The following is a 27,120-nucleotide window of genomic DNA, read 5'->3' on the forward strand; positions in this document are numbered from 1 at the left end:
AAATTAATCTAGCTTTTGAATGTTACAACTGGTGTAATATTAATGATGATGGGATCAATTAATTCTCCCATTTCAAAAATTTGGTCAAAAGACGTCCAACAACTCTCAGCAGATAACTGAATGGAATGCAAACAACACCCAATGCAATACAGATTAACCATTGGTACCAGTTCAATGGAACAGTATTAGTAAATCTTCCACAGAATTGAACAATAATAGCCTGCATGCCTCCTGTGAAGAAGAAAATGAGAATGAACATCCATGATTTGTGGATGGATTGGAAAATGTTCCACTCGTTATTAATCTTTCTGCTATTAAGTTCGTTGAAAAGTTGGCAAAAAACAAAGCTGTTAAAGACAATAGTATTGTTGACCTCAGCGGCAGAATAGCTTTCAAAGGCTTCAGCAAGACACTTTCCACCAACACACAAGTATTGATAACCAGTATAGTAGAGACCTAACAAAATAACCAATTGATAAAGACCCTGGCCAATAATATGAACCCACATGTTCTTGGTAATTAAGCTGTCGTGTCTACCGTATGGCTTTCTGTCCAAAAGTTCTGGAATTGGAGGTTCGGTGGCGAGTGCCAAAGCAGCGAACGTGTCCATGATCAAGTTGACCCACAAAAGTTGAACAGCAGTCAATGGAGGATCCATATGCTTGGAGTGAGAACCAGCTGGAGGAGCAATGATGAAGGAAGTCAAAGCAGTGATAACTGTGACGAGCAATGCACAGACGTTAACTGTCAGCTGGAAGACCAAGAATTTACGAATGTTTTCATAGATGGTTCTACCCCATAAAACGCTCTTAACAATGGAGCTAAAGTTGTCATCCATAATAATAATGTCTGATGCTTCCTTTGCAATTTGTGTACCAGCAATACCCATACTCAAACCAACGTCAGCTTCTTTCAAAGCAGGACCATCGTTAGTACCGTCTCCCGTGACGGCAACAACTTCGCCGAGAGCTCTCAATCTACTAACCAACTTGTGCTTATCGGAAGGTGATGATCTAGCCATAACTTGAAGTCTTGGTAAGATTTCATCGATTTCATCGTCAGACATCTTTCTAAAGTTTGGTCCTTCAATGGCAATACCATCTCCAAACAAAATTCCGCATTCACGAGCAATATGTTGAGCAGTGAGAATATTGTCACCAGTAACCATTCTTACGAAAATACCAGACTTTTTACATTGCTTGACGGCATCAATAACTTCAACACGAAGTGGATCCTTAATACCAACAATGGCGATTAAAGTGGAGCCAAATTCAACAGCTTCTTGATTTTCATAATCTTCAGTACCTTGCAAATCCTTATAGGCCAAGGTCAAAGTTCTCAAACCTTGAGAAGCCATACTTTCAATGTCTTCCATCCACTTTTTCTTTTGTTGCTCAGTCAATGGAACGACTGAACCATTCTTCAAAATTTGTTGAGAGCACACTCCCAAAACAATTTCTGAAGCACCCTTGAGATACAATCTGTGAGCTCCGGTATCTGTTCTAACAATAACAGCCATTCTCTTTTTAGCAGAGGAGAAAGTATAGAGTTTTTCAATTTTGTCATTTTCAGTGTAGTGTTTTCTGATTGGAACATAGTCAATACCCAAATCCTTCAACATGATCAAGAGAGAAGCCTCAGTCTTGTTACCACTGACTTCATATTCCTTCAAAGAACCAGCTTTTGGTTTGTTCAATGATGCCTTTGAGTTCACAGAAATACCATGTGAAAGCACTTGCACAACTTCTTCATTCATGCCATCGGTATTGTCTGGTAAACCATCAAGATATTCATCACCAGCAATGACTGCCTTTACAACTCTCATTTCGTTCAAAGTCAATGTACCAGTCTTGTCGGAACAAATGTTAGTAGCACCACCCATAGTTTCACAAGCAGCCAAGTGTCTAACAAGGTTGTTATCCTTCATCATCTTCTTGACAGAATATGCCAATGAAATGGTAACAGCCAAAGGTAAACCTTCGGGAACAGCAACAACGACAATGGTCACAGAAATGATAATGAAACCAACCATGGTTGAAATATCAGCTGCTGACCAAGTGTCTTTTCCAACGTTTGTTTCGTAAATCTTCTTAATTAACCATCCAGCCAACAAGACAAGGAAAGTAGCAACAGCAAAACCAACACCGAATTTACCGATGAGTGTTGCTAATTTGTCTAATTTAGCTTCGAGAGGGGTCTTGTCATCATCATCGTCATCTTCAGTAATCTTTGCCAAAGTCTTTCCCCATTCCGAGTTCACACCTACACATGTCACGAGCATTCTACCATATCCTTCAGCTACTACAGTACCCGAGAGAAGAAATGGAGTCTCATCGTTCTTTTTAATTAGGTCAGTTTCACCAGTCATTACGGATTCGTCTGTTTTCAAATCGTGGAACTCAATGATGACACCGTCCGCTGGTACTTGATCTCCTTGTTCAATTTCAACAACATCTCCGACTACAATGCTGGCGATTTGTACAGTCTGAGATTCACCATCACGGATGACTTTAATTTTGATATCGGCACTTTCTTTGGATAATTCTCTGAATTTTCTTTCCTTTTGCCAATCGTTGATAGATGCTACTGATGAAACGATCAACACAGCTACAATGATAGCAGCTCCTTCGATCCATCCGAATTTTCTATCCTCTTCTCTTTCAGGGAAGGCCACTCCCAAAACAATTGAAATAACAGCCAATACCATCAAAATGATGAGGAGAGGTTCTTTCAAAGCCTCCAAGAACAACTTCCAAAGAGGAACAAGAGGCTTCTTTGGGTATTCGTTCTTTCCAAAGTGAGACTGTCTATCTGCTTCCTCTCCGTGATGAATACCATTTCTCAAATCGGTTTTTAATGCTTTTGCCAACCCCTCACCATTACCAAATTCTCTGAGAGCCAGGACATCTCGACTCTCAAGCAACTCATCGAGTTGTTGTAGCGTAACGCTATAGCCACCGTAGTTGTCCTGTAACTCAATGTTCATTGTGTTGCCTGAGTTTCGAGGCATTTTTTTGTGTGTGTTTACTCAAAGGCATTATGAACCAGGGTCGCCCCGGGTGATGATGAATGGTAATTGAATTCTTCAAATGCGTTTGAAAAAAGAGGATTGGAGCCAAGAGCGAGAGTGAGGCGCACCTCACTCTGAGGAGGAGATTCAACTATATTCTAAAGTCGACCGTTTAAAAAGATACTTGTTGTGATATGGAAACTTCTCCTTGAGAAAACAACTACTGTTGGTATGTGTGTGTACGATCGAGATAACAAAAAGTGTCTACCCTCTCATCGAATGATTTGAACAATTTAGAAATGTCATATTTGTGAGGAATTAGATCAAAATAGGAGTCACTGCGTGTGAAAGAGATAGATAGGAAGGGAGAGAATTTCAACGTTTTCGTGCATTTAAATTTTATGCTTCACGAGATGTTGACTCGTGCAAACAACCAGAGAAATCACAGCACGACATAAATGTCATAACGGAATTGCGAGGGGAAAAATAAAGTGATGATCGAAATAGAGTGATTTCATTCTTCTCAAATTGAACGGTGGGAGGAAAACCCGTCCTTAGTTGTCATTTAATAATATGTGATAATTATATTGCACTGTTGGATCGTTCGTTTAAATTTTGGAATATGTTATTTCCTTTAATTCAACAAGGAACAGTTCTTTTCTTGAGAGTGTTTCGTTTCAAAGAAAACTCAATCAGTGTCGCTGTAAGAATGTAGTAGCTGTATAATAAAAATCAAGCAAAAAACGCTTCATATTGTTGGGAAGTTCAGTTGTTTCTTAAACACTACTCTCTTATTGTCACAATTTTCAAAATGAGCGAATTTGAAATAGGTTACTTGTTAAGAATCTTGATTCTCAAGTTTTACTGAACAACCTCACTGTCACTTGATCTCTCTTCAACAATGTTCAATCGTACTGAAGACGACAACATACAAAATCTCCAAATGGCATTTTGTGAAACCATCATGGGCAAATTTCATAAAATACCAAGTTTGTACTTCAACGAAGACACTGAAGATTCTACCCAAAGAATCTACAATCCAATTTTAGCAAAAAATAAAACTCCATTTGTTTCGGGCCGTTTGAACGCACCACCCAATCATAATCCTATCCTCTCGGAAGAGTATTTAAACGAAGACAGTTGCCTGTCAAAATTCCACAACAACAACAAAAAAACTAAACACACTTCTAAACAGTTCAACTCCAAACACGTTAATATACATCATGTCCATCGAACACATTGAAAACACCAAACTCTTCACTGACCTCCAATACAGATTCAGCTATGTTTGCAAATTTGTTGGTTTTGGTGAGGAAGACATCAAGTACATCCATGATTCAGCATCCGTGCTCGCTCCTCTCGTGCCAACCATTGTCGACCGTGTCTATGTGAAACTCTTCTCTTTCGATATTACTAAGAAGGTCTTCCTTGTTCGAAATGATAAATTTGAAGGCAAGATGGAAACCTCTCTCGACGAATTGAGTGACACCAAATCGGAACAAATCAAATTCCGTAAGGACATGTTGAGCAAGTATTTGGTCAAATTGGTCACTGCTGATTATTCATCTAAGGGATTTTTGAATTACTTGGATTGGGTTGGTAAAATTCACACTGCAAAGGCTGGAAATAAGAACATTATTGTCGACTATATTCATATCAATGCATTATTCGGATATGTGAGTGATGTGATCTTTGAACTCTTGGGTTCATGCACTCAATTAAGTGAGGAACAACGTATCAAGACCATCCAAGCTTTCAACAAATTGTTATGGATTCAAAACGATTTGTTTGCCAAGTACTATGTGGATGATGAGGCTAGAAATGGTATTGTCCCACAAGACAACAAAACTGAGAACAACACTCGTTCAGCCTCTTCTTCTTCCGGAGGATGTTGCTTTGCATTTGGTTCCTCATCAGCCTCTTCTTCCGAAAAGACTTGCAACAAATCGTCCTGTCCACTCGCAAGCATGATGTGTATGGGACTTGTTGCTGTTGGCGCCTTTTTCTTGGGCAAATATTTCGGAATGTAAATTTGATGCGCGCGTTTAAAACGTTTTTTTTAGGAGTTCATAGATCCTAATAGTCATTGATGACAATTTTGATTTTTTCTAATTGAAAAAGAACAATATTCTTGATGATTTTAATTAAATGCATGAATATGAAAAATACAGTGATTTTCTCTTTTGAAATCCTGGTCGGGCACTATAGTTGTTTGTTTCTAAAAAGGAAGATTTTGAATAAAAAATGTCTTGTTGTGATGATCGGCCGATGTTCTCCTCTTCATCACACCATCATCATCATCACTCCACGAACAATCCAAACAATAGGATTCGGAATAGTATAATGACTTTTCATTTCTCAACAAGAATTACCATCATTACTTTCTTTCGATTATTTTCCACCATTCATTTGACCTTTGGTCATTGTACAATCCTCATTTTCCTTTCACAATTTTTTACCAATTCCATCAAACCTTTTCTCTTTTATTTCCTATTGGACACAGTCAGCACATGTCTCTTTTCACAATTACAATCTTTGTTCATTTCACACATGAAAAGTGGGGATGTTCATTTTAGGATGAGTTATTGGGTTCGAATTTTATTTGCAATTTTACTCTTTCTTTATCATGTGATTGGTATTGGATTTTTGGTGTATTATTTAACTGAAATTGTGAGACACATTCGAATTTCACATATTATGAAAGAGACATTTGAATATGATGCAGATTATGAAATATATTCTCCATTGTTTGTGGATTTGAGATTGACTTCGTTTTTCTGTTTAATTCCAATGATTCTTGGATTTGGAAGAGTGTTGCAACATTGTGTGATGACTTTTTTAATACTATTGATGAACAAGTCTCATAATGACTCTACACACGAACACTTAACTACCAGCGCCAATGAAATACCCAACAGTGGTGATCATGGGTTTTCATGGGTTGAAACGATTGCATTTTGGATTGGATCCATCCTATCCATTTATACTTGTTTTTATCAATTTTCATCCATTTATTTTGCCTTCTATCAGATATCTGTGTACTGGATGGAAATGAGCGTCATTGTCATGCTTATTGGATGTTTAGGTTTATTCTTTGCGAGTACTGAAGGTGACAATGTTCATTGTCACTTGGAATTGAAAGCATCTATTGCACAGAACGATAATGATCGATCGATCACAAGCACCACCGCCACAAATACTGTCACAACTCATGATGACGAAAATCATACTGAAGAGGAAGAAGAAGAACATACATTTACAGAAATTTTCTCATTTTTGAAAATGTATTTTTCAATATTTTCTTTTGAGAGTACTTTACAAAATTGGGCAGATCTTTTCCTTAATGCCAGAGTTTATGAAAACCAAAGTTTGATTCTACTATTTTTGCTTACTCTGGATATTCACCCATTAGTGGTGGTGTTTTTTTTGATTGAGAAAGGGTGTGACTTGCTGACATCGAATTATCAAGCAAATCAATTATGGACCTTACAGAGCTCGTATCAATCGACTATTGATCGAAATTCTTCAGTTTCAATTTACTCGATACTTTATCATACATTCATTCTTGTGGTATACATAGCATTGACTAGTGTGAATTCACTTCCAATCAATTACATTGGATATCAAAAAGTTGTATATGGAACGAGAGATCACGTTGTTTTTGGTTGTTCCATATTGATTCCTGTGTTGCTCTCGCAAGTAGAAGGATTACTCTTTTCTTCAGGTTCTTCTCACAGATTCACAACGGGATTAATCGATAGAAAAGAACTTGTATATGTGTTGACCATCAAGCGATACTTAGCAATTGTCATTCAGCTGATCGTCACTGGAATCATTTGTTTGGTTTTTGACGATCCTGGGTTAATGACATTCAAATTCTTTTCAGATGTTTCCCTCATGCTTCAAATTGCTGCTTTCATATGTTTATGTGCAAGTTATGTGTTATCCTTCTGTCACAGAACAAGTACAAAAGAAAAGGCTGATTAAATTTGCACACTAAAGGCCTCTTTAATTTTCAGTTTTGAGATTAATGGCCGCAGAAAGAGTATCAAATGATGATTTTACAAGGTGTAGCTGTGAATGACATTGTTGCAAACTATTCAATTGTTCCTTCTTGTCATCAGAGAGAAAGTCACGAGTTGGATCATCCTCCTCTTCCATCATATAATTTTCAACTTCACAAAGAATATTGCTTGCAATAGAGCATAGAATACTTTGCAATCCAACAAACTTATTCATAGTAATTAACGTTTGTTCAACCTGTAATCGAGTATTTTGCTGTGATTTGCTGAGGAATGATTGGTCCACAATTTTGCTAAGGTATTTGTAATGTGCAGCAAGAAGTTGGTCTAAATCACCATCGCTTTCGCGCAGCTTTTTGATATCGGTAAGAAATTGATCCCATGCAGATTCCAACACGTCAAACATTAAATAAAATTGCAAGCTTCCCAAAAATCTACTCATATCATGACGTAAAAGTATTGAGAAATTGAGAGCGTTCCTGAGTTGTGTAATGATGAACACATGCTTTCGAGCTGGTATTGATCGCATTAAATTAACCACTTTCTTCCAATTCTCGTTAAGTGACAACTCTACTCTCTTAATGTTCCATAAGAATTTGAATATCCTTAGATATACATTGATAACTTCTTTGGAAAAAATGGTGTCGAGAGGAACAGTGATCTTATAATCGAGACAAAATATGTCCCACCCATTATCGGCAGGAGAGGAATCCTTAGGTTGCATTAAACGTACATCGAGTCTATTTAAGACATCTTGGTCGTCGTATTGAGCATTGGAACCTCTGATGGCGCTCTCCAAAAGACCAAGAAGATTGTGTTTGAAAATAGCATGACTAGGTTTGTTAAGGTCCTCACTAGCAAAATTTTGAAATGGTGAGCTAAAAGAACAACTGAGTTGCATAATACTTACTTTAAGAGTTCTATCAAGTGTTGGATAAAATCTCCTTGTCCAAGCAATAGATATTGCTTGATTGCTGTACAGTGCATCATAAATTTGTATTGGTTGAACACTAGCTCCATTACTCTCCTGTTTGCAACCTTGGCAACATTTTCAACAACGTTCTCGAGTTTTGAAATGTTATAGAATCCTAAGCCTTCAGTGGTAGATATGGTGTGGGAATCCATAACCCATTCAGCATCCTTGCAACATTGCCTAATGAAATTAATACTCTTTCCCGTTCTCAAGATCTTATATGCTAGTTCTTGCTCAATGAACAAAGGCACCATTTCTGGTTCAATGATGTATTTTCTACTCCATAACTTGTCAATATTCACCTCAGGATTAGATTTAACGAAAAATTCACCATATGGATCTTCTAATTCGCCATCAATAACCCAATTGTTGATCATTTTAAATATCGGAGAGGATGTGGATTCTAATATTCGAGAGAAAAGTTGATGTATCAGAGGATCCCCATGCCGAATATATTTGTAAATGGTAGAAATGAGAATACCTCCTCGTTTCAATTTACACGAGTCTGTAAGAATGGCTAAATTTTTCAAAATTTCAGTTGGCTCAATAGCCCAAATGGCTAATCTTCTAAATGTGACTGGAGTACTTGTGTTTTCTTGGCTCTCCATCTGTGTTTCCAACGAAGATATTGTTTTGTAATAGTCCACAAGTTCTTTATCTATCGCCGAGCATAAACTTTGCATCACAAGACCATTTGATGATTTGTTTAAAGTACCGGCATCAACAAAACTTTTCACTTTTTTGTACAGCCATCCAAGCTCTGACAATTTGCTCATCAACAGTCTAGTGGATTTTGGAATTCCAATTTTAGGATCCACAATAAATCTCTCTGATGCTAAATCATATTTAATATATCTGCCGTCAATTCCTTGGAAAGTATAAACAATGTCTCTTACTAGAGTAGATTCAGCAACCTCAAAACGTGTATTTTCTTGTTCTGAAGCTGCCTGTTTGTATTGCTGAAAGCTGTTATTCTGTTTTTGCTTTGATTCCATGTTAGAGTGAATTAGCAGGTCTTGTTGAACTTGCTTTTCTGAGCTATGTGTACTATTCAATTTGAAAAGATTGTCCTGAAACGACGCATTAAGGGACATAGGTATTGATGAAGATGAATGATCGTTAGCAGAGTTATGAGCTCCCAAAGAGTTCAATAAATATACAAGATTGAATTTGTGTTGGATAACAGTTTTAGTATTGAGTCTGTGAAAGAGCTGTGAAAATTGAAATACCAAGTCCGATTTGTTTTCTCTCATCACTTTGAATATTTGACGATGTGGTGGTGCGTTGGAAATAACATTAATGAGCAAATAATTATTGCTATGCACTTACATCTCTTTTTAATTGTTTCAGTTAGCAAAATTTGATCTTGTGTTTGTATTAGTGTTGGTGAAATTCGGCTAGACAACAAGGAAATTAAAAACCTCAATTGTTTGTTTACATATCGTTCATAATCATCGTTAGATTGATTCCGACTCTTGGGGATGTTAATTTGAATCAATTTCCGTAGCAATGAAAGAACTGGCTGTGATGCAGCATTATTTCCGGAGTTGTTGCTTGGAGTTGAACTATATTGAGAGGGCGCTAAAGAATGATGAGTTCCATTGCTTCCACTTGCATTGAATGAATAAGAAGAGGACGACGATAATGACAACAAGCCTTGTTGTTGATGATGATTGTTCATTTTTGTTTTGTATGAAACTTAATTGGAGGGATCCAATTTTTTGCCGCCAAAATCCGTTGCAACTTTTCATTTAACAACAATCAAAAAAATGATGCAACAACATCTTCGCACGGATCCTGGAGTTGAAAATCCCATTCAAGAGCTTCAGATCAATACAATGAATGTGATGGATATATTGCATAAGGAGAGTGATTTCGTAAAGATGAGAAATATAGTTCAACTTGAAGAGAATATCCGAAAGTTGATGGAATCGCAGAATACTCGGGTACAAGAAGTCATCAATACACTCACTCAAACCTTGAATACAGCAGAGAATTATAGCCATATGAAAACATTAATGGAAGAACATGAGGAGAAAATGAGAATTTTGAAACGAGAGATGGATGATCTGAACTTTTCTGTCAGCAATTATGAAGGAAGGCTTTCCGAAGTTGAAACGGAGATTCAAGAAGCCATGCAAAAATTCGAAGCATTGAGACAAGAGGAACAAGAAATACAACACAATATTGAAAATTGGATAGAGCGAGACAAAAATCTTAACTTACTGTATAATTTTGTGGCTCCAGTGGAATGGGATATGTCAAGTGGAGGAAAATTATGTTCTCTCACTTCCACAAAAGATTCAACCTGTATTTGTCTCAACTTTGAAGAAATGGATCAAGAATCTATTCATGAATTTCTTTTTGACCAATTGAACGACCATGCTGTACATATATAAACCTCTAACTGAGTATTATTTAATCATTATATTTTCGACTACCTCTTCCCTTCACGTATCTGTCCTCTCTGTAATTTCTTGAGCTCCTGTAGGAAGAATATCGATTATCAGAAAAGCCTCTTCTTTCGTAAGTGTCACTAGGTTCATATCTAAATTCTCTCGGCTGATATTTTGGTGATGATTTTACACCACTTTGCTCTTTAGGAGCCTCTTTCTTCTTGGGTTCTCTTTTCTTTAATTTTAATTCTCCACAATTCTTAATCACAACCTCTTGAAGCGGTCGATTATTATCCTCTGATATTTTGACATTTTCAATCTTTTTTACAACATCCATTCCATCAATAACTCTTCCAAATACGACATGTTTTCCATCAAGATAATCCAAGTCAGAGGAGAGAGTTATGAAGAATTGTGAACCGACCGTATCTTTTCCTGCATTTGCTGCTGATAATAAACCTGGCCTAGAATGTTTTAAAATAAAATTTTCATCTTCCATATAACCTCCATAAATTGATTCACCTCCAGTTCCATTAAATTCTGAGAAATCACCACCTTGAATAATAAAACCGGGAACCACTCTATGGAAGATGGTTCCTTTGAAATGAAGAGGCTTTTTAGTTTCTTTTCCAATACCCTTCTCTCCAGTACAAAGACATCTAAAATTTTCGGCAGTCTTCGGAACAATATGTTTATATAATTTCATGACAATTCTTCCTACATTTTCATCTCCGATCGCAATATCAAAAAACACTCTTGGATTTTTAACATGTTTCGTAGTCAGTGATGATGACGATGTGGGAGTGTTTTTGGGCATTTTTTTAATTGGGTGAAGAACACTGAACTTGTACCAACAGGATCAAGACAAATAAAAATGTCAGCAATTCGATTTGGTTTTCATGAAGAGAAAGGTCTTCGTCCTACGATGGAAGATGCTCATATTTTGTGTCCTTCGCTGACTATCAACTTTGGAATGAGTGCAAGTTTATTTGCAATTTTTGATGGTCACGGGTACGTGTTTTTACTTTGAAATGTTCAAACAACTGCAATCGTGTTGTGACGCAGTGGAGGACAAGTCGCTGATTTTGTTGCATTAAATTTTGTAAAAGTTTTCGAAGAGGAATGTAAAAAAGAATTGGTTGAAAACGAAAGTGATTATCATGATGTTTCGAAATGCTTAATTCAAACATGTGAAAGAGTGGACTGTGATCTTTATCAATACTTTGAACTTTTAAAAAAGAGAAAATTAATATCTGAAAAAGATTTTCACTCTTGTGGAGCTGTTGGAATTATTGTGTTGATTTTAAATCATGAGAAGGTGTTGTGTGCAAACTTGGGAGATTGTCGAGCATTGCTGTTTGCAATTTCTAACTTAACGGAGAAGGAATGCAACGAGTATTCATGTGAAATGGTTGAAATGTCAAGAGATTTCAAAGCAGGTTATGAGAAGGAACGAATGTTGGAGTTAGGTGTCAAAGTAGTTCCAGGACTTCCTTCAAGATCTGTAAGTAACCAAAGAAAGATTCTTATCGAAATTTGTGAACAACTTGATGCACGATTTCAAGTTTGGAGATTTTCAATACAAACAACCTCAAGTGAAAATCACTCTCAACAAACCACACTTGGAGAAAAACGTCATTCTTGCAACACCAGAGGTGAGATCGTTCAATTTGAATGAATACAAGAAAGGGAGCGTGGTTGAAAATGGGCTGAAGAACGTGCTCATCGTCATGGCATGTGATGGATTGTTTGACAAAATAACAAACCAAGAGGTTCAACAGTTCGTGATGGACCACAGACATGAAAAAGAGGAAATATTCGCTCAAAGCTTGTGCCAAGCGGCTCTTGAAAAGAAAACCAAAGACAATGTTTCTGTTGTGGTCATTAGGTTGTGAGTTTAATTTGGTTTTTTCAGAAAAGTGAGATGTTTTACAATATTCATACATTTAGAATAAATAGTTAGTAAGAATGTTGTTTTGGATAGTAAGGCTCAAAATTCGGTGTCACATTTGGTTGAAAATTTGGATTATAGGTTGGACTCTTCTTTCCAATAAGACCAAGTTTCTTGATAGCATTATATTGTTGTGGAATTTCCATTAAAGCATGCAACGCAAAAGTGGCATCTACTGATTTTCGCTTTTCACGAGCCAGCTTGGCAATTTCGTCCCAATGCACGAATTGGAAATTATCAAACTTTCTCTCAGGTAAGTTATCGTCATAATCATGCATGGTATCAAATGGACCATCACCCACACCAACCATGACAATGGACAATGGGTATTCACTTGCCTTTACAATGGCATCTCGTGTCTCTTTTTCATTCACAACCAAACCATCTGCGATAATAATTAAAATATGATATTGACCTCTTCCACTTTCCATCACAGTTTCAATTGCTTTTTCTATGAGAGGAGCAAAATTCGTTGGTCCACTTAATTTCAAATGTGGAGTAATTCTTCGATATTCCCTGAGGACTTCTTCAAATCCAAAACAAGGACGATGTTCATTATTGGGCATGAAGGGAAAAACAGCCACATCCCTCGTACGATCATCTCCAAAACCATAGACTGGTATTAATTTATCATCATCAAACTTTTCAAGAGTTCGTCCAATGATACTAATCACTTTTTTCATAGGGATTGATCACATCCCCGATGGGATCAATAGAATGAAGATTTCTATTACCAAAGGTATATCTTCCTTGCTCCTCATTACTTTTGGTGTAATCAATTCCAATAATCAAATTACATCCCTCTAATCCGGTTCTTCTCAATGCTTCCTGTACTTCCTCAATCGAGTTGTAATCATCTCCGAATGCAAGGCTTGATGATGCACCACTACTGGATTCATCGGAATTGCTACTATCCTTGTTGGTTGATCTTTGTTTCTTTAACTTGCCAATGATCACCAGGACCACAATGACCCAAAATATGAAGGTTAATAATTCCATGATGGTATTCTATCTGAAGAGAGTTTTAGAGTTTTAATAAATAGTTAATATTGAATAGTAACGCAGCGCAATGCAGTTGCCGTTTTTTTTTCTAAAAGTATTTTAAAGTTCTCTTCTTGCGAAAGGATTCACAAGTTCAACACAAAAACACGTGTTGTTTGAACACAAGAAGAAGAACACATGTTGAGAGAGCGGCCCAATGTGTGTCGTGAAAAACACGTGTATTGTGGCTGACACAAGTCAATCAATTTTTGGAATGCTGCTTGTTGAGGGTATTTCCACAATTAGAACCAACTATGCAGTTGACAGCTGTCATTTAAAAAATGGATGACATGTTTAAACTGGTGGTGTTGGGAGCCTCCAACATTGGAAGCACAAAGGTAAGAGAAGGCTCCAGATGATTACAAAAATGTGCTGATTTTATGAATTGGAATTTCTGTGAAATTATGATTGATTTTGTTAGACGAGTATGTACGAGATGCATCGGATTGATTCTTGTGAAAATCAATAATTTTATAATTCATAAAAAGATCCCTATTTAAAAGTGAAATTGGGAGATTCTTTTTTCAAACAAACAAAACCTGTTCGGAGAACGTGTCATCCGAAATTTAATGAAATATTTGACATTCCTGTATGTGAGTTGTGAAATGAATGATGTGATGATTTTAAAAACCTGTTTAAAAACAGTTTGATCGAAAAGAAACGCATTGTATTGTTGAAGTTTGGGATTACGATATGCTTGGTCAAGATAAAGTAAGTAAACAATAATAGCTCTGATTTTATAAGAGTGATGATACATCTGCTATCATCATCATGTGAACATTATGAATATTAATTTTGAAATAATCATGACAAATGCTACATAATCATGTGATATGAATATTGACAACAATAACTCACGTATCATTCCACAGATGTGTAAGTTCAGTAATTTTCATTCACCACAACGAATCCAAAATTGCATGTCAACACTTGTCCACAAAAATGATCAAAGTGGCTCATGTGAAAATTCCAATTCTTGACGAAGGAGATGGTGTGACAAGAAATGCTCAATTTGAAGAATTGAAAGATAAGGAAATTATGTCATTCTTAACCTATAAATATACTATTCACAGAAGTACCAAACCAGATGATTACGGAGCTGTGATGAGTACATTCGATGATTATCCATACTTTGGTACATTTAGAATTTATGAAACATGGGAAATTTCTCTCAAGGATTCACTTCTCTATTTTTATTCACCTTCTCATCTCTATAATGAGAAATTAAATAGAGATTATTTTACAGTGGAATGTGTTCTTGGAATTGTGACCATTCAAGAATTTATTTTCAATTTAAAATTTCAGTCACAATTCGAAGAAGCAAAACCAGGCACATCCATCGATAAGAGAAAGAAACGATCTTTTTACACATTATTAGACCCAGGATCTGACACTCCACATTTGATTAGAAAACATTTACCTGCATTGGATTTTGTTTGTTCCTATCTTGATGAGTCCTCTGGTATTATGATCACACAATATACCACTGTGATTGATATTGGATCCAGTGGTGCCTTTGTTGTGAGCTATTACAGCAACTGTGCATCAAGAAATCGAGAAGTTTATGAAAAATTTATGGAACAATCGAGTTTTGTCAAGACTGAAAATTTACCATGGACAGATATTGAATTATTTGATGGAATTGAATTGAAAATACCTTTTGGATTTAAAGTGGGAAGTGAAAGTGGTATTGTGTTCTTGTTTAGTCCAATCCAACAATGTTATCAGGACGTTATTTGTGATAATTTTATGATTCAACTTCTTGTGACTGATTCTTCACTTGTAAAAGTGGCAACCTCTATTCAAAATCAATTTAGAGAAAAGAAACAATTAGAATTGGTAGAAGATTTGGAATTGATTGACTTGGAACTTGGATCTACTTTAATTTATGGCTATCGATTTGAAGTGAAATTTGTCGAAGAAATCAAAGGTTCAGTGAATACTAGAAATGTGTCACAACTTGTAGTCGTATTTAACGGAGTGGATGTTGGACAAAAGTTTGTTTTCACATACACAAGCACGACTGGACTCCCTTGTCGATCTCTCTTTCTTCAAATGATTGAAACCTTTTCAAGTTAGAGAACCATTGACACACATTCGAACTGTCAGTTCAATTTTTGCAAATGACACAATCTGCGAATATCTTCTTCAATCTCTTCAAGAATTGGCAAATATCTCAAACGATAATTTTGAATACCATTCACACTTTGATATTGACATTGCAATTTCAATGAATCAATCGTTGCATTCAAATGTTGCAACTTTCTTTCCATCTTTTCAAAATTACTTTCCTCACATTTCATGCTTTCAATTTCTGTCATGACCATTCTCAAATGATTCTTTAGAGAACTAATTTTCATAACCATTTCTTTTTGTTCATTACAAATTTTATCAATATTCAGTGACACTTCATCCTCTCTCTCGTACAATGTTTTTCGAAGTGATGAAAAGATTCTTTGAGATTCCATTTTCAAATCCAATCGATGTTTTTCAATATCTTGAAATTCATCCGTAAGGTTACAAAATCCTCGAAAGTGAACTTGTTCCAAACGTTTAAGGTCATCTTTTAAATCCTCAAATTGTGAATGAATGCGTTCATGTTGGTGTTGTTTCAAAAGAGATTTGGAAGGTGAGGACCAAGTAGAAGTAAGTTGACCCACTCCTCTTGGAACGATGGATATTTCCTTAATAGGACATCCAAGTAAGAGTTCTTCATTGTCATTTCTGGAATTCTCATTTCGAGAATGACCACATGGAGGAGTGGAATCTTCTGAAGAAGATTCAACAGATTCTTCCTGATCGAATGAGGATGAAGAATCAGAACTACTCGTATCATCATTCTCAATGGATACTGTCAAATGATGATAAGGAAAATATTTTGAATGATAATTGGCATGAACGCTACAGAATTTTCGTTGACAGTTGTGACATTGATGGGTGGATGAAACAACTTGAGAGAAATCTCTCAGGCATTTATCGCAACACGAAGTCGAGTAGACGCGTCGAGTGCCTCCTGAATTAAGGATGAGCATTTTTTTTGCAAGTACTTTTTGGATGACCACTGACAGCTCAACCATCTGTTGCAATCAATCTCTCTGAATCATATTCAGAGTCTCAACGGAAAGAGCTTCAACAGACAAATCTTGATGATGGTCAACCTAGATTCGTGAACGCAAAAGAGAAAGGGCTTTAAAAGAAGTATTTATTTCAATAAAAGCTTTGAGATCGTGCGGATGAATTGAACTTGAGACCGCATTCGAGGAGTTTTGGTAAACCTGTTCCACATGAAAGATTTATGGAACGATTTCTTCAGAACTTGCAAACGGAGAATCTCATGTTCTCGGAGAATCTTGATTACAAAAACCAACGGATGACGCAATTCGTTCATTTCAGATTTTGTTTTTTAAAAAAAATGTCTCATGACGATCAAAAAGAAGAGGATTTTAATACTTCCTCAACACCCTCCACTCCGAGAGATCAAGAACGACTTGGTTTGTTAGCGAATAGCATCACTCAAGAGGATCAAGCTCGGATTTTGAATGTCGATATTTCTAATGATGAGGATCGAAAAGTGTTCAATCAAGAACATGATGAGAAGAATAACAAGAAGGGAATGAAATTATCCTTCTCATCATCGATAGAAGAGAGAATGAATTATGGTTCTATTCAACAACATGTGGATCCATTTCAACAAGAAGGAAATGAAGAAAATGGTGTTCCAAATGGTTCGACGACGACTACGCATGGGAAAATCATCACCACGATTACTTGTGATGAAGCCATTGAATATATGGGGTAAGGAATTGTTGTGATGTGATTGGTTGGTTGGTTGGTTGTATATACATGTCTCGTTGTGTATATGATTGTATATGTATACATGTTTTTGTAAAGAGTTGGAAAATTTCAAATTTTATTACTTTTTGTAAGTTGGAATATTCAATGACAAGAATAATGATCATGATGATTATATATGTTATATATAAATAATGAAAAGATTTGTGGAATTGCATGGATGGCAGATGCTTCAGAAATTATGATTTTGAGTTTTATCATGCCTGCAGTTTCAACTGCTTGGAATCTTTCTCCTGTGGAAGAAGCTACTATTGGTGGAGTTGTGTTTGCTGGAATGTTAATTGGTGCACTTTTTTGGGGATTTATTTGTGACAAGTTTGGAAGAAAATTGGGAATTATTTCAATTTTTACATTTTGTTCAATATTTGGAGTGTTGAGTGCGTTTTGTCCAAACTTTTGGACACTAGTGGCTGCGAGATTACTTGTTGGTTTTGGAGTAAGTATAAAAAGAGTGAAAGTGTATTTGATCAACTTTTGAAACTCTAATGTGTTTTAACAAATTTTGAAATTTCAATCATTTTTAACAATTTTTAAAAATCTTTGATTGACATTTAAGGTTGGAGGAAGTCATGCACCTTTTTCATTATTCACTGAATTTTTACCTGCAAAATCAAGAGGTTTCTTTTTGTTGGTCATTGAAGTGTTTTGGACGGTAGGAACCATGGCAACTTCCTTATTAGCATTACGTACGTGTTGCTATGAATTTTTGAATGTTTTAATGCCTTCACACATGATCTTACACAGTCTTTCTTGGATATCCTGACATTTTTGGAGAATGGGGATGGCGATATCTTGTGGTAAGTCCAATACTCACAAAATGATATGAATATTGAATGGTCACTTTTCATCTTTTTAGGGTGTGAGCAGTATTCCTAATTTCATCATGCTCCTTGCAGTTCCATTTCTTCCAGAATCTCCTCGATTGTGTGTCGTTAAAGGTAACATTGAAAAAGCAGAACGAATTTTCAAACGAGTGGCTTGGTGGAATGGAAAGGCCATGTTTGCTGCGTCCTTAAAGAAGGAAGATACGACAGAGAGTGGAAAAAAGAAATCGACAGGTTCATTCTTGGATTTGTTTTCGAAAAAGATGTGGTTTAGTTCTGTTTTATTGTTTACTTTGTGGTTCATTGGAGTAAGTGGTTGAATTTGTTTTGATGATTTTTTATTGAATTGTAATATTTTGATTTTATACCTTTTTTGATTTTTTATCATTAATTATTGAATGATTTAACACATGGAATGTATCTTTTAATTGATTTGAAAATGATTCTATGATTTGGATAATTTCATTTAATGATTTTTATATTGAACATCAATCCTCACAAAGGCACTTGGTTATTATGGCGTGGTAGTATTTACTCCCATCTACTTCGGAGGCAATAGTAAGGACATTAAGAGTGGATACATTTCAACCATTATTGTTTCTGCTGCTGAATTACCTGGATTGTTATTATCCTATTCCATTATTAACAGTTTTGGAAGAAAGAAAACAACAGCCATCATGTTTTTGGCGTGTGGTCTCTGTTTGGCATGTTTAATGATTCCAATTCCTGAAGCATACCGTTGGCTTCCAACCATGTATGCAGTTGGTAAGTAATGAAACGATCGATTCGAAGGAATTTATTGAACTCAATTTTATTGTGAAATTCATTATTGAAAATGTGAAATTCATGAATGGACAATTCATGTTTTTTGTGTGTGGAATGATTCATATATATTCATTGTTCCATCCTTCATTCAATTTAAACACGTAGGTGCAAGAATGTCCATCATGGGAGCTTCATGTGTGTTGTGGGTTTATACTCCAGAGGTAAGTTTAAAGACGAGTTCATAAATGTCAACAACAACAACTGTGACTATGTGATTCAAAATCTCAATGAACTTGATTGTGACACATACAACAATGTATACGTTTCTATTCGATTCTATGAATACTACTACAAATTCTCTTGGTGTTGTGCGAACAATAATATTACTATTTTTAGGTATTCACCACCAATGTTCGATCCTTAGGAACAGGTGTTGCCTCTTCGAGTGCTCGTGTAGCTGCCATGATCACACCCTACATTGCCACTGTACTCATTCGTATCAACTCAGTCATTCCAATTGCCATTTACTCTGGATCATGTTTATTTGCATTTGTAATTACTCACTTTTTACCTTATGAGACAGCAGGAAAATCATTGGCCAATGATGAGAGTGAAATGGTGAAGGTTTCCAAAAAGGTTGTTGTAAAGAAAAAGCAAGTGGAAAGTATTAACAGTTCCATGGAAGCACAAGTTATGATTTAATAAGATCTCTTCATTGTGGTTTTTTCTCTATTAGAGAGATGGAATTGTTACAATGATAATTGTAATTAATTAATTGTAATTAATTGTTGTAATCATGAACGATTAAATATATGAATGAGAATATACAAAAGTGTGGATATTATTCATTGAAAATAAAGCATTGAAAATATTGATTCATGACGAGAGATCATTAACGACGAATTTTCTTCCATTTTCTACGAATAAATTTCACAACATATTTCACAAATTCATATCCCAAAATAGACACCATCACCACTGCATATAAAATAGCCACCCATTCTCCAGGTTCTAAATATCCTCCCTTAAAAGTCGTATAATAAGGTCTCACAGTAATTGAGTTATTAGTGACATACATGAAAAACACAAAAGTCAACCAAGCCACCACATAAATTATAAACGAACACATGGAACAAGCAGAGACATTCATCGATCCCCAAAAGTATTCTCGATCATTTTGTGACCTAAAATAAAAGAATCCAATGATCCACAAAGGAGGAAAGATAAATCCACCATAAAAGAAGATGCAAGAAACAATGGCACCAGGAGTCCATTCATTATTTTCTTGAGCTCTATATTTGAAAATATTCGAAGTTCCGGCAGGTGTCGAGTCATTGTTCATGGAAGTGCTTGAGGCAGCCACTGTGATGGAGACTTGATTGGGATCTGATTTCATTGTGATTTGTTTGAAAAGAGAGGAGGAAGAGGAGGGATGACAAGAGAACGATCAATCTATTTGTGTAGTATCGAGAGAGAGAGAGTTGAAGTTGTTGTGAGTGGTGAGTGGTGAGAGATTTTGAAAATAAAGGTCGATGAAGAGGATTAGGGTCTTCTTCCGCGCAGATATTGACACTCGTGATGATGATGACGATTGAAATATTTCACTATTTGGATGATGAGGTGTGTGTTTTGCGCAGTGATTGTGTGATGATAAAAGTTTGTTATGAATCACAACGAATAATATATTATTGGTACTTGATGAGGGTGAGGAAGATTGGAGGTCAGCGATGTGGTTGATGGTGTTGATTCAATTCAACGGGACACGGACCTAGCTCGTCTTTTTTTTTCAGAATGTGATTTTTGAGTGACGAGTGACAGGGGGTTGTTGTTTTGTACAAATCGAGCGATTTAGCACATCTTGAGCATTTCGTTCACGAACAGTTTCAGATTTCTTCTCAAAGAATATAAATCGAAAATTGTTTCATTGAAAGAAGTGAAAACAAGCTTAAATGTTCATTTCAAACTAATTGTTGTGTGGAATTGCCGCTTTGGATTTTTAATGCCAAATTAAAAAAAAATTAAAAAAATTTGAAAAAAAAATGCCACAACGAGAAAATGGAGAATTATCTTCCGCGGATCAGCAACAAGTGACAGAACAAGAAATGTTGGAATTGGGTGATGTTCCTGTTCTTGCAACATCATCGAGAGAGTTAGAGAATGCTCGGAATGTACATTTTGCATCATCGGAACGAGATGGATTATTTGATTCGGACTCTGAAGATGAATTGGATTTACTCTCTCATCAACGTTTATCATCCAATTTTGATTCAAAAAATTCACTATTAGGAATTGAAAATAGAAAGTTACATAATGGAATTATAATGTTAGGAATTATATTTGCTTGTGGATTTATATTATTACTTGCATATCGATTGATTGAAAAGCCGATTGAAAGACAATCTCCGAAATTGATGTCTCTCTCATTGTTATGGACACCTGTTGTTTGTAAACAAAATAATGAAAAGAATGAATATGTGAATAGCGTTTGTAATGGACTTGTTCAACGAGGAAATTCATTAGCGAAAAACAATTATTTTGTGTTGACATCATTTAAAACAATTTTGGATTCAAGCGATGCAAGTTGTGACTCACCCAATCAAGCTGCATATTTGGGAAGCGATTTTCCTTCTTCTAAATCTGATGATTATCAAAAATTAGAAAAGAACTTTGCAATGTTTTGGCCAAACAGAAATTTAGAAAATTTGGAATCTTCTCAAGATGAATGGACACTCCACTACAACAAGTATGGGAAATGCCTGTTTGCAAATAATACGGCAGTTTCAAATCCAACACAATTTCTCTCCATGTCTGTTGAATTATTTAAACAATGGTCCAATGAGTTGACCATTGCTTCAGTTGGAGGCAGTATCTTCAATGAAACACTTTCGGTGGACGCTGTCTCTGTTTCAAATGCATTCACAGTGCCCAAATGCGTCACCTCGAGCAAGGATCCTCAACAGCAAATCTTGACTGGAGTTGACATTTGCTTGCTCGGCAAATCACTTTCTCCTGCCACAGACGCTTCCCTTTGTCATTTCAAACTAACATGCGATACATCCAAGCCAATTTCCTTAATTCCCTTGTAAAAACTATTCAAATCCCACCTTAATATTATTTCGAAAATGAGAATTTATTAATAAATCCCTTACTTATTTTTGTATTCTTCGATTGGCAAACAAGTACAAACTTGCTTATCACCATATGCTTCATTGAGACGACTGACAGTTGGGAAGTATTTTCTATCTCTTGTAGAAGCAGTTGGGAAAGCAGCTTGTTCTCTAGAGTATGGACGATTCCATTCGTTGGAGATAACAACTTCAGCTGTGTGAGGAGCATTCTTGAGTACGTTGTTGACCTTATCAGCCTTTCCATCCTCAATATCTTGAATTTCACGTCGAATGGAAATCATGGCCTCAATAAATCTGTCCAATTCAGCCTTGTCTTCACTCTCAGTTGGTTCAACCATCAATGTGTTACCAATTGGGAAGGACATGGTTGGAGCATGGAAACCATAATCCATCAATCGCTTGGCAATATCAATGGCTTCAACACCAGTTGTCTTCTTAAATTGATTGCAATCAAGAATAAATTCGTGAGCAACTAAACCATTTGCACCTGTGTAATAGATTCTATAGTATGGAGCCAACTTCTTAGCCAAGTAGTTAGCATTCAACATGGCTACTCTGGTAGCAGTTCTCAAACCCTCAGAACCCATCATTCTAATGTACATCCATACAATTGGTAAAACACTGCTGCTACCGAATGGAGAAGCAGAGACAGCACCAACGGATTGTGGGGAATCATAAGATGTACCCTTAAGGGATGGATGCGATGGAAGGAATGGAGCCAAGTGTTTACGAACACAAATTGGACCAACACCTGGACCACCACCACCGTGTGGAATAGCAAATGTCTTGTGAAGATTAAGGTGACATACGTCAGCACCAATCTTTCCAGGTGATGTGAGACCAACTTGAGCATTCATGTTGGCTCCATCCAAATAAACTTGAGCACCAGCTTCATGAACCAAGCGACAAATTTCTTGAATACTCTCTTCGTAGACACCATGTGTCGATGGATAAGTAATCATCAATGCAGCAACATTGTCCTTGTTTTCAGCAAGCTTCACCTTCAAGTCATTGACATCAACATTACCATGCTTATCACATTCAACAACGACAACTTTCATACCGCACATGACAGCAGATGCTGGATTTGTACCGTGAGCGGATGCTGGAATCAAACATACATGTCTGTGAGATTGGCCAATACTCTCCAAGTATTTCATAATGACTAACAAGCCAGCATATTCACCTTGTGAACCAGCATTAGGTTGCAATGAGCAGTCATCAAAACCAGTAAGTTGACTCAACCAAACTCTCAAATCATTAATCATTTTGAGATAGCCCTTAGCTTGATCAAGAGGAACAAGTGGGTGAATTGAGGAGAACTCTGGCCATGTAACTGGAATCATTACACTTGCAGCATTCAATTTCATAGTACAAGAACCCAATGGAATCATACCGTGACAGAGAGAATAGTCCTTAGTTTCGAGTTTCTTGATATATCTCATCATTGCATGTTCAGTGTGATACTTGTTAAATGTAGAATGAGTCAAATAAGGAGTAGTACGAGCGAATTCGGACTTTGCAATAATATTTCTGTCCGATGAAGATTCCTTTGAAATGATTTCCTGGACGGTAACAACCTTAGAGTTGTTATATTGACCAAAGATAGTCAATACGTCGTTTAAGTGGTTAACATTAATAGTTTCATCAATAGAGAGTGAAACTGTTTGATTGTCAATCTTTCTAAAGTTATATCCCTTATCAGCAGCAAATTGCAAGAATTTGTCAGAATCGTTGACAGAAACAGTGAAAGTGTCAAAGAACAATCCAGATCCAACAGTATATCCCATGCTCTTAATACCCTTATTCAAAATTACTGTCATTTCATGAACTCTATTAGCAATCTTCTTCAAACCATCTGGTCCGTGATAGACAGCATACATAGCAGCCATGTTTGCCAAGAGAGCTTGAGCAGTACAAATGTTACTAGTAGCCTTGTCACGTCTAATGTGTTGTTCTCTTGTTTGAAGAGTCATACGAAGAGCAGTTTTTCCTTGAGCATCCTTACTGACACCAATAATTCTTCCAGGAATAATTCTCTTGAATTCATCCTTCACACTCAAAAATCCAGCAGATGGACCACCAAAGCCAAGTGGAACACCAAATCTTTGTGAACTACCGATACACAAATCAGCTCCGAATTCTCCAGGTGATTTCAAAACAGTCAATGCTAATAAATCAGTTGCGAATACAACCAATGCACCAGTATCATGAACTGCCTTCACACACTTTTCAAAATTATTAATTGTACCCACAGTATTTGGATATTGGATGAGAGCACCACAAACACGATTTTCTTGGAAATCAAAAGTCATTGGATCACCAACTAAAACTTGAATATTCAAAGGAGCAGCACGAGCACGAACAACAGCAAGAGTTTGAGGATGAACATCCGATGCAACAAAGAATGCAGCAATTTCCTTCTTGTGAGCGTTATAACAAACAGCCATAGCTTCTGCTGCAGCAGTACCTTCATCCAACAAGGAAGCATTCGCAATTGGAAGTCCAGTCAAATCGGAAATAACTGTTTGATAGTTAAGCAAGGATTCAAGTCTTCCTTGAGAAATCTCAGCTTGATATGGAGTGTATGGAGTATACCAGCCTGGATTTTGGAATACATTTCTCAAAATTACATTTGGAATTTTGTTATCGTAATAGCCTTGTCCAATCATACTCTTCTTCATGACATTTTGTTTGGCATAGCTGAACAACTCAGAGAGAACATCGGACTCACCATTGAAAATGGTCTTATTTTGCTCTGTATCGAATGGAAGTACTACCTTCTCTTGATATCTAATACTCTTTGGAATGATGGCCTCAACCATTTCATCCAATGATGAAAAACCAATCTCCTTCAACATGGATTGAATATCTTCGTGTTGTTCTTGTTCATTATGTCTGTTTGAATAGGTATCCAATGATGCAAGAGATGTTGATTGTTGGGAGGATGATGAAGAAAGTGATCTTGAAAAGGCTTTCTTATATGATGATGGTGTAGCAAAACTCAATACGGAGCTGCCATTATTACCAATTTTGTTATTACAGGTGGAGGATGCGAAAACAACAGCCTTTTGCGTACACTTGTTACTAACGGATTTTGTTAGCAATTTATTGCTGGTTCTTCTAATCATGATGATGACGATGATGATTGATGATGATTGAGTTTTTGGAATAAGAAATAATTTTAAGCAATCACCCCTCGAATGATGGACCAGTACGAAAAATCTCGTTGCTAAAAATTGAAAATTTTTTCACACAGAAATTTTGCAACGACGTTCGGCAAAGTCGGAGACCAATTTGGTCTTGAAACCTCAACTAAGTCTTATTAGCTTCGAGTCCAACCATTCCACATCAATTTAGGACAAAAACTGCAGTGTCCAAGTAAAAATGCCTTGTTTTTGAGTCGGACAAAAAAATCCCAGCGCGAATTGGCAATTTCTGCAAGTGCAGTCCTCTTAAATTGTTGTGTAAATTGTGCACTTGTCTACAGCCATTTTCAACGTTCATTGGAAAGGATTATTTTTACCTCAAAGGAATTTCCTGACCAGTGTTGGTCTTGTTTCTCCAATTCGAAGGTGTTTGAAATTTTCTTTTCCAAGTTAAACAACAATCGTTTCATCATGGTCTTCGGTATGGCCATTTTCACTTTCAGGTAGAAATTAATTCTCGTTCAATTTCGGTTTCAGGTTGAAGCTTAAACAAGTCTTTGGGTTGGGTTTGTTGGATTTGTTTAATTCTCGCCAAGTTTACTCCAGAACCGAAATACTAATTTATCAAGCAAGTAAAATTCATCCACCCACTGAATTAATTCCACTTTGCAATCTAACCTCTCATATCAGTTGTGCAAAACCTCTCTTAACATCAACTTCTCTTCATATTACAACATGAAACCTCATTCATCCTCATCTAAGTCAACTCCAATTACCTTCACCTCTTCCGAACTTACTTCATATTAGACGAGCCATTTATTGCTCTCAAGAACAAGGATCGAAGGGACTTTCTTAAATTGAAGGTATTCCCTTCATCGTCTGTCTCAAGAAAATCAGAATGTAACTGCTCTATTAAGAACAGAAATACCGATAACCATGTGAGAGCAAGAAGCAAGAATGTTTAGTTAGGGTTACAAAAGAGGTGTTTAGAGTAAAAGAGAATTATCGCCTTGCTTCGTTCACGACACCATACACAAATGAACTTTATTTATAACTTTTGGAAATTGAGCTTCAATTTCAAGCTCTCCTCTGAATATAAATTTAAATGAATGTCGAATTTTACTCTTTCTCTTGACAATCAAAAACAAAACGACAACAACAACATCAAGCAAAGATGGTACAAAGAAAAGGAGGCCGCTTTGGAATTGAAACCAATCAAACTCTCAAATACAATTCATACATCAATAAGCTCGTTAAAGGCGGAGGAGAAGTTTATGAATGGCGAGACTGCTACTTCAAGTATCCTTGCCTTCAAAATGACTCGATCGGAGTGAGTGTTCCATACTCATTAGATCGTCACAAAAGATGGGAGATGTTGGAATCACCTCAAGTGAAGGAATTACTTACAAAGCATGAATATGATCCTTCCTATGCTTCGAAATCAGTTGCTGTGAAATCTCGAGTTGGTCAAAATCGAAAAGAGAAAATCGAGCAATTTGAAACAAAATGTGAAAATAAGCACAAACACATTCGAAGACAATACGAAAAGGAACAACGAAAATTAAAAATTGAACAAAAGATCATGGAAGAGAAACAACAACAAGAAAAAGAATCCAATCCCACCGCTGATCATTTCGAAAGCAAATCCAAGTCACATCCAAAACGAAGCAAAAGACAGGACGAAGACAATTGGGAGGATGAGTTTGAAGAAGAAGAGCCCAATGTTGTTTTGCATGAAGATCATTCAAATGTTCCAATATGTTCGCGAATCAATAATCAGTGTGAATTAGGGACCTTGGAAGTCTACGTCCCCAACAGGGAAAAGATTTGGAAAACAAATCAATTCCGAGATCGAGAACATTATTACTCAAACAAAGAAACTCAACCAAGAAACCAAAAGAAGAAGGAATTTAGAGATAGTGTCTTTCTGTAATTTAGTGGCTTAATAAACAAGCTTTATTCCACAATAATCTGATGTTGCTCCAAAAGTTTTGGAAGCTTCTTAGATC

General features: G+C 36.3%; 16 protein-coding genes across 16 annotated transcripts; 8 read left to right on the forward strand and 8 right to left on the reverse strand.

Annotated features, from left to right (window-relative positions):
* Positions 1-58: 58 nt before the first annotated feature.
* FDP41_002705 (uncharacterized protein) lies at positions 59-3,010 on the reverse strand (the record flags this gene model as incomplete). Its single annotated transcript, XM_044705929.1, has 1 exon — positions 59-3,010. The coding sequence occupies one exon, from the start codon at positions 3,008-3,010 to the stop codon at positions 59-61; it is 2,952 nt and encodes a 983-aa protein (XP_044562903.1).
* A 1,223-nt stretch (positions 3,011-4,233) lies between these two features.
* Positions 4,234-5,040, forward strand: FDP41_002706 (uncharacterized protein; the record flags this gene model as incomplete). Its single annotated transcript, XM_044705930.1, has 1 exon — positions 4,234-5,040. One exon carries the CDS (start codon positions 4,234-4,236, stop codon positions 5,038-5,040), a length of 807 nt encoding a protein of 268 aa, XP_044562904.1.
* A 520-nt stretch (positions 5,041-5,560) lies between these two features.
* FDP41_002707 (uncharacterized protein) lies at positions 5,561-6,997 on the forward strand (the record flags this gene model as incomplete). The annotated part of the gene is made up of 1 exon (XM_044705931.1): positions 5,561-6,997. The coding sequence occupies one exon, from the start codon at positions 5,561-5,563 to the stop codon at positions 6,995-6,997; it is 1,437 nt and encodes a 478-aa protein (XP_044562905.1).
* Positions 6,998-7,018: 21 nt separating this feature from the next.
* Positions 7,019-9,686, reverse strand: FDP41_002708 (uncharacterized protein; the record flags this gene model as incomplete). The annotated part of the gene is made up of 3 exons (XM_044705932.1): positions 7,019-7,886; positions 7,943-9,260; positions 9,335-9,686. The coding sequence occupies 3 exons, from the start codon at positions 9,684-9,686 to the stop codon at positions 7,019-7,021; spliced, it is 2,538 nt and encodes an 845-aa protein (XP_044562906.1).
* An 88-nt stretch (positions 9,687-9,774) lies between these two features.
* Positions 9,775-10,404, forward strand: FDP41_002709 (uncharacterized protein; the record flags this gene model as incomplete). The annotated part of the gene is made up of 1 exon (XM_044705933.1): positions 9,775-10,404. The coding sequence occupies one exon, from the start codon at positions 9,775-9,777 to the stop codon at positions 10,402-10,404; it is 630 nt and encodes a 209-aa protein (XP_044562907.1).
* Positions 10,405-10,423: 19 nt separating this feature from the next.
* FDP41_002710 (uncharacterized protein) lies at positions 10,424-11,218 on the reverse strand (the record flags this gene model as incomplete). Its single annotated transcript, XM_044705935.1, has 1 exon — positions 10,424-11,218. The coding sequence occupies one exon, from the start codon at positions 11,216-11,218 to the stop codon at positions 10,424-10,426; it is 795 nt and encodes a 264-aa protein (XP_044562908.1).
* Positions 11,219-11,275: 57 nt separating this feature from the next.
* FDP41_002711 (uncharacterized protein) lies at positions 11,276-12,296 on the forward strand (the record flags this gene model as incomplete). Its single annotated transcript, XM_044705936.1, has 3 exons — positions 11,276-11,412; positions 11,467-11,905; positions 11,967-12,296. 3 exons carry the CDS (start codon positions 11,276-11,278, stop codon positions 12,294-12,296), a joined length of 906 nt encoding a protein of 301 aa, XP_044562909.1.
* Positions 12,297-12,360: 64 nt separating this feature from the next.
* Positions 12,361-12,918, reverse strand: FDP41_002712 (uncharacterized protein; the record flags this gene model as incomplete). The annotated part of the gene is made up of 1 exon (XM_044705937.1): positions 12,361-12,918. The coding sequence occupies one exon, from the start codon at positions 12,916-12,918 to the stop codon at positions 12,361-12,363; it is 558 nt and encodes a 185-aa protein (XP_044562910.1).
* Positions 12,919-13,018: 100 nt separating this feature from the next.
* FDP41_002713 (uncharacterized protein) lies at positions 13,019-13,351 on the reverse strand (the record flags this gene model as incomplete). Its single annotated transcript, XM_044705938.1, has 1 exon — positions 13,019-13,351. One exon carries the CDS (start codon positions 13,349-13,351, stop codon positions 13,019-13,021), a length of 333 nt encoding a protein of 110 aa, XP_044562911.1.
* Positions 13,352-14,335: 984 nt separating this feature from the next.
* Positions 14,336-15,472, forward strand: FDP41_002714 (uncharacterized protein; the record flags this gene model as incomplete). Its single annotated transcript, XM_044705939.1, has 1 exon — positions 14,336-15,472. One exon carries the CDS (start codon positions 14,336-14,338, stop codon positions 15,470-15,472), a length of 1,137 nt encoding a protein of 378 aa, XP_044562912.1.
* A 26-nt stretch (positions 15,473-15,498) lies between these two features.
* Positions 15,499-16,425, reverse strand: FDP41_002715 (uncharacterized protein; the record flags this gene model as incomplete). The annotated part of the gene is made up of 1 exon (XM_044705940.1): positions 15,499-16,425. The coding sequence occupies one exon, from the start codon at positions 16,423-16,425 to the stop codon at positions 15,499-15,501; it is 927 nt and encodes a 308-aa protein (XP_044562913.1).
* A 380-nt stretch (positions 16,426-16,805) lies between these two features.
* Positions 16,806-19,536, forward strand: FDP41_002716 (uncharacterized protein; the record flags this gene model as incomplete). The annotated part of the gene is made up of 9 exons (XM_044705941.1): positions 16,806-17,188; positions 17,285-17,315; positions 17,388-17,681; positions 17,802-17,931; positions 17,990-18,042; positions 18,102-18,377; positions 18,573-18,834; positions 19,000-19,055; positions 19,231-19,536. 9 exons carry the CDS (start codon positions 16,806-16,808, stop codon positions 19,534-19,536), a joined length of 1,791 nt encoding a protein of 596 aa, XP_044562914.1.
* A 190-nt stretch (positions 19,537-19,726) lies between these two features.
* Positions 19,727-20,230, reverse strand: FDP41_002717 (uncharacterized protein; the record flags this gene model as incomplete). The annotated part of the gene is made up of 1 exon (XM_044705942.1): positions 19,727-20,230. One exon carries the CDS (start codon positions 20,228-20,230, stop codon positions 19,727-19,729), a length of 504 nt encoding a protein of 167 aa, XP_044562915.1.
* A 643-nt stretch (positions 20,231-20,873) lies between these two features.
* Positions 20,874-21,920, forward strand: FDP41_002718 (uncharacterized protein; the record flags this gene model as incomplete). Its single annotated transcript, XM_044705943.1, has 1 exon — positions 20,874-21,920. The coding sequence occupies one exon, from the start codon at positions 20,874-20,876 to the stop codon at positions 21,918-21,920; it is 1,047 nt and encodes a 348-aa protein (XP_044562916.1).
* Positions 21,921-21,979: 59 nt separating this feature from the next.
* FDP41_002719 (uncharacterized protein) lies at positions 21,980-25,093 on the reverse strand (the record flags this gene model as incomplete). Its single annotated transcript, XM_044705944.1, has 1 exon — positions 21,980-25,093. One exon carries the CDS (start codon positions 25,091-25,093, stop codon positions 21,980-21,982), a length of 3,114 nt encoding a protein of 1,037 aa, XP_044562917.1.
* A 1,192-nt stretch (positions 25,094-26,285) lies between these two features.
* On the forward strand, positions 26,286-27,044 carry FDP41_002720 (uncharacterized protein; the record flags this gene model as incomplete). The annotated part of the gene is made up of 1 exon (XM_044705946.1): positions 26,286-27,044. One exon carries the CDS (start codon positions 26,286-26,288, stop codon positions 27,042-27,044), a length of 759 nt encoding a protein of 252 aa, XP_044562918.1.
* Positions 27,045-27,120: the final 76 nt, after the last annotated feature.

The sequence above is a fragment of the Naegleria fowleri genome (assembly GCF_008403515.1).
Source record: "Naegleria fowleri strain ATCC 30894 chromosome Unknown tig30, whole genome shotgun sequence".
Taxonomy (NCBI): domain Eukaryota; phylum Heterolobosea; class Eutetramitea; order Acrasida; family Naegleriidae; genus Naegleria; species Naegleria fowleri.